The 12,129-nt window shown below is 44.0% G+C and overlaps 1 protein-coding gene across 1 annotated transcript; it reads right to left on the reverse strand.

The window, feature by feature from the left end:
* Nucleotides 1–38: 38 nt before the first annotated feature.
* LOC110494534 (RNA-binding protein 38) lies at nt 39–10,531 on the reverse strand. Its single transcript, XM_021569670.2, has 4 exons — nt 10,029–10,531; nt 7,374–7,512; nt 5,371–5,425; nt 39–1,697 (listed from the first exon to the last, which is right to left on the reverse strand). Exons 1-4 carry the CDS (start codon nt 10,239–10,241, stop codon nt 1,385–1,387), a joined length of 720 nt encoding a protein of 239 aa, XP_021425345.2. The 5' UTR covers nt 10,242–10,531; the 3' UTR covers nt 39–1,384.
* Nucleotides 10,532–12,129: the final 1,598 nt, after the last annotated feature.

Consider the following 12,129-nt stretch of genomic DNA (forward strand, 5'->3'; position numbering starts at 1 on the left):
AATGTTGCAAGTAAATCAGGAAAGGAGTACACTTTTTTTTTATAAATACAAATTCTTTATTTTAAATTTTTTTTTGGTATGGCTTCTTTGAAGGGACTGGAAATGACATCTTTCTGAAAGTAACAGAGTCTGATCCCAGCCAGCAGCCGGAGAAACTAAAGCATCTAGAGTTGTGCATACAGGAAAACCCAATGGGTTCCCAGGAAAAATGGAAAAGAGAATGTCCATCAAATGAATAAAGACACATTTGTGGATTTGCACATACACTTACCAAGTTATAGGACTTCAGTGCTGCAACTATTTGGACCAAGTTACAAAAAATGATTAACTTAGAATTTCCTATAAATACCTAAACATAAATATAGTATAATAAATGTACTTGATAATGGAAACATTTAAAAATACTGTACATGAATGTCCTTTGAGAGATCAACATTTGACAATCTTAGATGAACAGTTAGACTAAATAAACAGGTAGTGGGTATCGTTGTCAGCTACCTTGCACGTCAACGCCCAATGCTCTTTGACCCCTCCTCCCACTTCCTGCATATGACGATCTACTTCGGTCTCCAATAATCAAGACAAAGTGTGCCAATAGACTAGAAGAGTGTCTGGTATAAATATGAAGAGCCCAGGCCATGTGAAAATGAGTAAGGACTCTCCCTGTTAGCTCTGAGTTAAGGGGTTAAAAGGAAGTGTTGTAAAAACAGGAGTTAAGGCCTCTTTAATAAAAAAGAAATGTAGTCCTGACTTTAACAATTTCACAGTCTCGGAGAAGGGGGGGATCCCAGAATCTCCGCTCTCCATTTAGTCCTTGATGACCTCTGAAAGGCTCAGAGAGAACCACGACCACTCATGGTGTAGGACCAGTAACACCGGGGGTGTATCAGACAGCTGAGTCCTCGCCTCTGGTGTGGATGGAAACAGTTGGCACTGTGCCTCTCACCCAATGCCCAACCACTATGTATCCAAGCAGCAGTGCCTTCACTTAACCCATGCCCTGGCAAAGACGAGGGGGATGAGGGGTCAATGTCCAGGTAAGCCCCCCCCCCCCCTTCGCTCTCTTCAAATACAAGTATGTAGCGTTTTTTGTTGAAACAAAATATAATAATTACATTGATAATAAGATACTAACACTGATACAATAAAGAGACAGTAATAATAAAAAAAAATCAAGTGTCTGCATCTGGAAGCCCTCAGTGACCACACGTTTAATTCTAGCCTCCCATCCGGTCATCAAAACCCTCCCAAGACCCATGAGGGGGCTCATCCTGATGGTACCATGCAATAGTCCTTCAGCCCATTCCCTGAAAGCCCTGGCTGAGGCATGGGCAGTCCAGGGTGACACCCCAGGCCTATAGGACTCCTTGCATCCTGCCTCTCCTCACTGCATGCGGTCTGGCTGAACGTGCTGCTGGGGGGCGTACTGCAGGAAGGCGGGTGCTGGGCCTGCCCCTGTGGGGAGGGTCTGGTGAATAGTGGCTTGGGAGGGGGCGGTGGCAGGGCTGGGGGCGTAGCCGTAGCCCAGGAACCCTGGGGAGGCAGCGTAGGGGTAATGCTCGAATGCGGCCTGGGCGTACTGGGTGTAAGCAGCACTGTAGTCCAGGTAGGGGGAGCTGACGGAGGAGGACACCTGAGAAGGGAGCACCAGGCTAGGCTGAAGGTAGGCCTGGGGGTACACATACTGCTGGGCCAACCTAGAAAACAAACAGGACACAAGTTACATACTGGAAAACACAATGAACAGGAGCAAAGAAAGCCAAGGACTGGATTCTGTCATTTACATTCTCCAGTAGGGTTAGCAGGTCTTGAATATAAATTAGAGTTGTGCTGTGTATGTGTTGTGTATCCACAGTAGTGGTGGTGGGCAAGACACTGGCCAGATTCAACACCACCCACTAAACGTGACAAAGCACGAGGTAGGGAGAAGAGATCAACACTTCTCATCAGTTGAAAACCGACTGAACCTGTTAGGTAGGGCCCCCAGAGATAGAGAGAGAGGGTGGGGGGGGATTTAGGGCGGCGAGAAAGCCTTACTAGCAGGTTTTCAAGCCCAGACATCGTGTTTTAACAGCTGCTGCGCTTCACTCGCTGAGTACACACACAGGAAGTGTGATGACAGTAACAGAGTTGTGGTTCCTGTTTTGCACGGAAGTTACATTGGATATCAGTTGTAGAGGGCCTATCAAGGCAGGTTGCTAGCCAGTTGGGTGTGCTGTGCGCAAAGCCCTCTCGTACTAGTGATTAGTGTTATGGAGTATGGGGACAGCTCATTCTCCCCAGTCTGATGGCAGAGGAAGAGCTAGGGACCTCCCCCCTGCAAAACTGGTGCCGCTTAGAGACCCCCCCCCCCCCCCTTAATACTGCAGCTGGAGGGGAAACTCCACTCACTGCAAACCAAAAACAGAGCTCAGGAGAGCGAGGGGAACTTTGTCACCCCTCTCACACGGAGAGTCTGGTAGGAAAAGGCAGTATGTTCGGTGAAAGAATATCAAGACATTGAAGTCACAGCAGACAAAATCAACACTTCTCAGCTGGGTTTCAATACTCTGATGGCTTCCTTTCCTTGTCTCCAACTTCACGGCCACTGATGGGTGAAAGGACCATATGGGTTACCACCATGTTGTGTTTACCAGTTTCCATTCAGATCAATGGCCATGACAAAAGACAAGGGAATGAAGCAATGGAAGACTATTGAGTGGTGTCAACTCAAACACAGCAAAAAGGGAGAGTGCAGGGGTAACAGGACCGACGCACAATCTAATTGCAACCTGCCTAACACATACCACACCCTTCAGCCCCACACTGGAACATTAAAACAGCAACAGAAGTCACCACTGCAAACCCCAAACCATGCCATAATAGGAAAGAGAGGCACTAATCAGCATAACCTGGCACTCCAATCCATTGCTGCACTCTCAAGCCATTGCTGGCACCTTAGAGAGGGGCGGGATCAGTCACAGCTGCCTGCTACCCTCCTCCTGGGAGCCTCCAAACAAGGCAGCACGAAGCCTGCACCTCGGGTATCTTCACTCCCCCCTTCGGCATACTGTTCAGCTGGGAGTACAGAGCAACCATGAGGGGGTTTGGGAGGATAGTGGGGGTTAACAATAACATTCATTCATTATCAGATTCCTCATTAATACTATATTGGAGACGCAGCACGAGATGGCTCCATCATGTGAGAGTGAAGCTAGTGGCTAAGCTTTTTCGCAACGTCTAAAGACATTATGCTGATATGATACAGTCTGTTGCCTGGGTCCACTCACATAGCAAGTATTTATTTGTGTAGGTAGGCATGGAATAGTTAGGTCACTGTAGCCCGCTGAGTGGTATACACTAACAAGAAGTATATGATCGCTATAGATGAAGGTAATCAGAATCAGGAGCCCGTGGCAGAGGGCGCAGAGCAGGTTGATACGCACTGTCTACCCCTCTAACGGTCAGTTACTCACAAAGAACCATTCAGACACACCCCCCCACCCAGACAGATGACCATGCAAGACTGAGGCATACGCAGATGCACATACAGATGAGCCTCTTTCTGTGGCCTTGTAATAGTGTGGCCACAGGACTCTAGCTCTGACCTCTGGTTGAACTTTGAGGCACATTAGGAGGTACAACAAAATATAGGTCAACACTGCAATCTTGATAGAAAAGTTAAGAAAATGACTAAAAGAGGATGAGAAGTGCAGCAGATAGAAAAGGGAGAGAAGAGGAGATGAAACAGGGAAGCAGAACAGAGCAGTGAGCTCTAACCTAACTCGGACGTCACAGGGCCTGTGGGGGTCTGGGGGACAGAGGGATCAGAGGTCAGCTGTTTTTTTGGATGACGGCCAGCGGGTGTGACAAGTACCACTCGGCGGATGGTAGGGAGGTGGGGCTGGTAGAGCAGACACTGACTTCCTCTAGCATCACATTTAAGTCATGGTGAACAAATCGAAGGGCTTCATCAAGTCAAGCTGAATGTAGCTATACGTTTGTGGTTAAACGACTGGATAAAACAGCAAAAGGAGCCTTTGATGGAAAATAAATCCACTGCCAATTATTAGTTCCTACCTACATATCCAGAGGCTATTTTCCACTTTTTTTTCCCGCCACATACCAGAACAAAAGGCTACAGGTTAAAACAAATTCTACAAAAGGTCTTTATGGAATCCCAAATTTTGACCTGGAAGTACAATATAATATAGAAAAGTAATCATGAATATTAAGAAAAAAAAACATGTGAAAGCTGCAGGAGGTTTGGCGCCTGGTGAGAGCACAGCGTCATTAAGCACAATGCCTCTTCAGAGAAAGCCATCGCCCCGCCTCCCTTAATGTTCCCTGGGACTGCTGAGCAGAAGAAATATCAGTGTGCACAGAGAATCACGAGATTAGAAAGTTGAATGAAGTTCAGAGTTTTCCCCCTTAGCACTATCACCATTTCCTTTTACGGTGAGAATTGTGATAGAATAAACACAATATTAGCAACATACTGAAACAAAACAAACTATGCAAGAGATTAAGGGGATGCATTTTCTCCATAGTTTAAAAAAATATTTTTAATGGTAGGCCACTCTGATAGGGCTACATTATGATCAAATAGCCACACCCAACCATTCCACCACATGCAGTTTAAGGGTCTGAGCGGAAGGCTGAAAGAACAAGCGTGTGCTCTCCATCTTGGAGCAGCTTGTGTCTGTCACCAGCCCATATAGATCTCGGATCTCTCCCACTCGCTGGAGCTGCAGTCAATCACAGGGGATTAGGGGGTGTAAAAGGCTGTAATAAGAGCCAACACCTGTTAGACATGCCCACAGAGCAGGGCTCTGCCCTGCCCGTTACTAAGCAACAAGCACATGAACAGAGGGGGGATTCTAAGGACCCAAAGTCCATGGACACGATCTTATATTATTACATGCATGTAAGGGCTTGGACTTCTGGCTTAGAGTAATTAAATCAAAGCTAGGACTTGAGGGGTGGGGGGCAGTGGCGTCTAACCCATTCCAGTGACATGGCCATTAAATGCTCAGCGGAGTGAATGTCCTGGACACCCGTCATTGACTGGCCTCCCTCAAGGCTGTTTCTACAAGACAGACACTGCCCTGGAGCCTCTCAGTGAGAGAGCCTACTCAACCAGGAAGAAACTGAAGGGTCTAAAGAGGGGGTTGAGTCACATGTCCATGGAATGTACCATGCTACAACCATTAGAAAACAAAAAAGTGAAGTTGTCCAACATCTGTAGAACGCTCACATAGATGTGCATGTCAGAGGTTAGCTGACATGCACATGCATGCAAGAGACCTTCATTTGGCAGAAGTATGTGTAATTCAGAAGATGCATTACTGTGGTATAGAGGGCACAAACAAAGAGTGCCCACTCACTCACCCATACTGCCTCTGGATGAGCCCTGGGTGAATAGGCTGCACTCCAATGGAAATGCCTGGAAGAACGAGAAAACGACCCGTCAGACATTTGCAATGCATAGGAGGCAGCGAGACTAGAACAGTGTGTAACTCAAGCAACATACTAATGATATAGAACACATGCAGAGATGGCAAATTACACAGGTGTCTTTCCCCCCCTCACAATTACCCAGTCCCCTAATATATACAGTTGAAGTTTACATACACTTAGGTTGGAGTCATTAAAACTTGTTTTTCAACCACTCAAATTTCCTGTTAACAATAGTTCTGGCAACTCAGTTAGGACATCTACTTTGTGAATGACACACATAATTTTTCCAAGAATTGTTTACAGACAGATTATTGCACTTATAATTCACTATATCACAATTCCAGTGGGTCAGAAGTTTACATACACTAAGTTGACTGTGCCTTTAAACAGCTTGGAAAACTCTAGAAAATTGTCATTAAAAGCTTCTGATAGGCTAATTGACATCATTTGAGTCAATTGGAGGTGTCTCTGTGGATGTATTTCAAAGCCTACCTTCAAACTCTGTGCCTCTTTGCTTGACAATATGGGAAAATCAAAAGAAATCAGCCAACACCTCAGAAAAATAACAAACATTTGTAGACCTCCACAAGGCCAATTCATCCTTGGGAGCAATTTCCAAATGCCTGAAGGGACCAAGTTCATCTGTACAAACAATAGTATGCAAGTATAAACACCATGGGACCACGTAGCCATCATACCGCTCAGGAAGGAGGCGCGTTCTGTCTCCTAGAGATGAACGTACATTGGTGTGAAATGTGCAAATCAATCCCAGAACAGCAGAGGACCTTGTGAAGATGCTGGAAGAAAAAGGTACAAAAGTATATATATATATATATCCACAGTGAAACGAGTCCTATATCGACATAACCTGAAAGGCCGTTCAGCAAGGAAGAAGCCACTGCTCCAAAACCGCCATTTAAAAAAAGAGACTACGGTTTGCAACTGCACATGGGGACAAAGATCATACTTTTTGGAGAAATGTCCTCTGGTCTGATGAAACAAAAATAGAACTGCTTGGCCATAATGACCATAGTTATGTTTGGAGGAAAAGGGGGAAGCTTGTAAGCCGAAGAACACCTTCCCAACCATGAAGCACGGGGGTAGCAGCCTCATGTTGTGGGGGTGCTTTGCTGCAGGAGGGACTGGTGCACTTCACAAAACAGATGGCATCACAACAGAGGAAAATTATGTGGATATATTGAAGCAACATCTCAAGACATCAGTCAGGAAAATAACTTGGTCACAAATGGGTCTTCCAAATAGAAAATGACCCCAAGCATACTTCCAAAGTTGTGGCAAAATGGCTTAAGTACAACAAAGTCAAGGTATTGGAGTGGCCATTACAAAGCCCTGACCTCAATCCCATATAACATTTGTGAGCGTGTGCAAGCGAGGAGGCCTACAAACCTGACTCAGTTACACCAGCTCTGTCAGGAGGAATGGGCCAAAATTCACCCAACTTATCGTGGGAAGCTTGTGCAAGGCTACCCGAAATGTTTGACCCAGGTTAAACAATTTAAAGGCAATGCCACCAAATACTAATTGAGTGTATGTAAACTTCTGACCCACAGGGAATGTGATGAAAGAAAAAAGCTGAAATAAAATCACTACTATTATTCAGATATTAAACATTCCTAAAATAAAGTGGTGATCCTAACTGACCTAAGAATTTTTACTAGGATTAAATGTCAGGAATTGTGAAAAACTGAGTTTAAATGTATTTGGCTAAGGTGTATGTAAACTTCCGACTTCAACTGTATATAGAGCAAGAAAGTTAATCCAGATGAATTTAAATGTTTGTACATTTCTGTACGATATGGCATGAGTAGCATATGAGATTTCTGAATGACCATTTACCAGCAAACATTTGTCTAAAACATGCCAATGTGGTGTGTGACAAGTGTAGTGTTGGTGCATCCGGTGGTTGTACTCACCCCTGGTCGGCTCACCTATCTGCATACCGCGGGGCTTGGCACCTATGTAAGCCAGGTTTACGTTGGCCTTGCGTCCGTCAATGATGGGGTTGGGGTCTTTACAGGCCCTCTCTGCTGCTCCCTGATCTAGCATTGTCACCTGACACAATCACAGACACTGACAATATTAGCAATATATAATATATATGGCATCCAAGCTATGAAAAAGTATTTCAAGGTTAGGGCCACACTAACCCTACAAGCAGAACAACCCCTACTGTCTGCCATCACAGAAATCTCCCTGTCCACCTTCCACCACTTAAATCCCCCTTTCTGAACAGAGGAAACTGCACACAAAGCACAGTGATTATCACTTAGAAAAGACGCAGAACACTTGGTCAGCAGCTCAGTCAGAGAAGTCTGCTGAAATATGAATCAGTAATGATTAAGGGCTTATCCAATTAGGCAGTAGAGAATAAGGAGATTGTTAGAATCTACCCCTCCCTTCCTCTCCTTTGAAGGCATTAGACAGCATCAGTCTGCTTTGATTGTTTTGGTCTTCTGCCAATTCAAGATCTCAGATGACTACATATTTGGGTTTTATCCGAGTTATAGATCTATTCTAGCCTGTTGAGGGAAGCATACCTCTTTAGACTAGAGAAGACGTTCTAAGCCCACTCCAGGCCATGCGTTGTGAACACATATGAGAATTGAGGCTGTGTTGACACTGGAACTCTATTGAAGGGGGTCTACTAATCCACCTTTGGAGTGTGTTTAAAGGTAAGCCTGGCTTTAGAGCCATTTTTCTCCTCCTGCTACTGAAGCAGTGAGAAACAGGATTGTCGAGTTAGCCCTGTTGGGAAACTGCAACTGCCCTCTGCTGCATGCAAGGTGGCAAACACCTCTTTCCCAACCTGGAACACCCTCATATGCCTGAGCCAGTCAGACCTGAAACACCAGACTCAGCAGCAGTAACCGTTTATGACCGAGACACTGTTTTTTTGGCCACCGCTGATGTATAAACAGAGTACCATTGTCTTACAGTTTTAAACTGGATGAGGAGTAAACACAGCCTCTATTAGAGACACCAGTTTTCCATTCCATCTTTGGCCTGTTAAATGCTGATTCACCTCTCCAAATTTGTGGTAAATATTTGCATTTCTGCTGTTCCTGTTCATTGTAACTATGAGAAGGTGGGTTTCTTTGTATCTGCATCATACATACTTTGTTAATCTTTCCTGCTTGCAATGGCTGATTACCAGAGGGTCGTTAAAAAACCTGGCAGACATTCTGAATTTCATGAGGAGCTGAAGATTTATAAAACAAAGTTACTAGAACCATTTATGGCAATAAAACCTCTATGTGGTGATTGAAGCTGGAGACTCATATCTCCCTCACTAGCTTTAAGCACCAGCTGTCAGAGCAGCTCACAGATCACTGCACCACTTGTACATAGCCCATCTGTAAACTACCTCATCCCCATACTGTATTTATTTATCTTGTGCCTTTGCCCCATCATCTCTACTTGCACATCTATCACTCCAGTGTTTAATTGGTATATTGTAATTACTTTGCCACCATGGCCTATTTATTGCCTTACCTCCCTTATCTTACCTAATTCGCACACACTGTATATAGACTTCTACTGTATGTTTGTTTATTCCATGTGTAACTCTGTTGTGTGTCGAACTGCTTTGCTTTATCTTGGCCAGGTTGCAGTTGTAAACGTATTCTCAACTAGCCTACCTGGTTAAATAAAGGTCAAATAAAATAAGGAACGTTGACACACTGGAGGGGGAAGTGCACCAAACTTCCATCTGACAGTTACTACCACAACAAGGTGGGGTGTGTGTGTCATGGTTCGGGATCTGCACTCAGGCAGTGAACAGCAATCCATCTTGGAATACAAAAGAACGACTCCCACAGCAGTTATGATTCTATAAACACCACTTGTAAAGCCTGAGTGCTTCGGTTCTACAATGGGAGGAGGGTCTTGGAGAGTCCCTACCGCGCCAAAATTACCATATAAAGCAAGCGAAGACAGCAGCTCGCACTTCCGTGAGTGCCCTTGCCGCGCTCATAAGCGATAAAGGCTAGGTCGTTCATGGGCCAGCGCTGAGGGGTTGGTGGGGAGACAGCATGTGATGTGTTCGTTCGGGGGTAGGCAGAGGGACATTAGACATGTGGGGATATCTTATCCGTCAACTAATTTGATCCCTCATCCTGATTAAAGCTGTGATACAGTCAGCAAGGCAAAAAATAATACTGCATTTGTGTTTAAGCAGCACATTATAGGAAAGGAATAATTTGACATGCGTGTGAATGACCGCAATACGCAACTTGCAACTTTGGCGACAGCATTTTATTCTGCTTGGAATATTTCTAATTAAAAAGACACTTGGCGCAGCATCAAGTATTCTTGTTTTCCTCTAGGCAAATAAGTCAGTTACATGGAACAACTTGGTGGTGGGAGGAAACGTGGCGTGCATGTGCCCAGAGACAACAGCACAGAAAACAAATAGTAGGCTATACCAACCATTAATATTATAGGCAACTCAATTTCTAGGGCTGCCGATTGAGAATTATTCTCAAATGAATGCATTGGTAAGACGCACGTGCTGCCACTGCAAAATGTAGGCTAATTGCATTACCGACAAGTGTCAGAATGTTACTTACAAAGCCATATCCTCTGGATTTCCCCGTCTGTCTGTCCGTTATCACCACCGCCTCGTCGATATCGCCGAAGGCCTCGAAATACTTTCTCAAGGATGCATCGTTAGTGTGGTAGGGCAAACCACCAACGAAAATCTTTGTAAAAGTGGTGTCTTTTTGAATTGCTGTAGAATGCATCACTTCCAGGCCTCCGTTCATGAACTGATGCAAAAGCATTGGCGAGCCGGTAAGAAAAATTGGCTAAAGACTAGTGAACAGTTAAAAGGTAGTTGGTTAACCAACTATTGATATTTGTCCAGCATTAAATGCCTACGCAGCTGTTCGGTTCAAACGATGTCTTCAAATAGGCAACAGGCGTCTGTTCTCGCTTGTTGCTCCTTCCGTGATTCAGTCTTTTAACTTCTTGTTACATCTATATTTCAGTACATTGCTTGCAATTATACACCCTGTTCTTCTACACCTTTAACTTGTTTGCTTCACTTGCCGCTACTGAAAAATTTCCGGGAGAGATTTTATACTCGCCAAGCCTGATCACGCCCATTTTATATTTCTGGCCTATAGGCAATGATTCAGGATAAAAAATGTTTTATCATGTAGTCAAGCCCTCCCATTCGCCCGACCCCACGCGTTCTTCCTGCACCTGCTTTTGTCCTTTACTACACAAAGACAAGTCACTACTGTACAGTAGTCAGAAAGCGCGCATCGCGCACATGTGACATTGTATCACTATCGTAATAATAAAGAAACAACTAGGCCTTTAACTCGGCTGTAACATACATTCAATTTGAAATAATGGTGACATTTTCTATAATTACGTGGCGCATGTGATGATTTTAAATGCTCAACAATAGGCTTGCTGAAACGCATGTATTATGTACACACAGTATAACAGTTACTCGTGTCTAGAATCTAGATACTTTTCATATAGTCATAAATGCCACATATTCATTGCTTGGGCAATCCCCAGTTAGGTCGCAAGATAACGGTTTGCAAACTCGTCATTCCATTATAGGCATGGGCAAAAATCTGATATCAACTTTGAAGGGGACAATTGCATGAATTTCTCTCAAGTGCAATTCCTGAGGGGGACACCAAAAGTAGTGCTGTAACACATAGCCTACGTTATAATATGTTAAATGTATATTGAGGAATCATAATTACTACTACTGGATAATTGATAGTAGTTAACTGAAGGGTTGTCCCAATGTGTTCAAATGTTTAAATCATTATAATACTACTACTATTTATATCAGTGTTCCTTATCAGTCCAGTATGTACGCAGGTATTTGTATTTGTAGCCAGTAGGTGACAATGGTACTGTACACTGTGTTTTATTTTATTTTTTATTTCACCTTTATTTAACCAGGTAGGCAAATTGAGAACAAGTTCTCATTTACAATTGCGACCTGGCCAAGATAAAGCAAAGCAGTTTGACACATACAGCGACACAGAGTTACACATGGAGTAAAACAAACATACAGTCAATAATACAGTAGAAACAAGTTTATATACGATGTGAGCAAATAAGGTGAGATAAGGGAGGTAAAGGCAAAAAAAAGGCCATGGTGGCAAAGTAAATACAATATAGCAAGTAAAACACTGGAATGGTAGATTTGCAGTGGAAGAATGTGCAAAGTAGAAATTAAAATAATGGAGTGCAAAGGAGCTAAATAAATAAAATAAAATAAATACAGTAGGGAAAGAGGTAGTTGTTTGGGCTAAATTATAGGTGGGCTATGTACAGGTGCAGTAATCTGTGAGCTGCTCTAACAGTTGGTGCTTAAAGCTAGTGAGGAAGATAAGTGTTTCCAGTTTCAGAGATTTTTGTAGTTCGTTCCAGTCATTGGCAGCAGAGAACTGGAAGGAGAGGCGGCCAAATAAATAATTGGTTTTGGGGGTGACCAGAGAGATATACCTGCTACAGGTGGGTGATGCTATGGTGACCAGCGAGCTGAGATAAGGGGGGACTTTACCTAGCAGGGTCTTGTAGATGACATGGAGCCAGTGGGTTTGGCGACGAGTATGAAGCGAGGGCCAGCCAACGAGAACGTACAGGTCGCAATGGTGGGTAGTATATAGGGCTTTGGTGACAAAACGGATGGCA

This window comes from Oncorhynchus mykiss, chromosome 17 (genome assembly GCF_013265735.2).
Source record: "Oncorhynchus mykiss isolate Arlee chromosome 17, USDA_OmykA_1.1, whole genome shotgun sequence".
Lineage (NCBI taxonomy): Eukaryota > Metazoa > Chordata > Actinopteri > Salmoniformes > Salmonidae > Oncorhynchus > Oncorhynchus mykiss.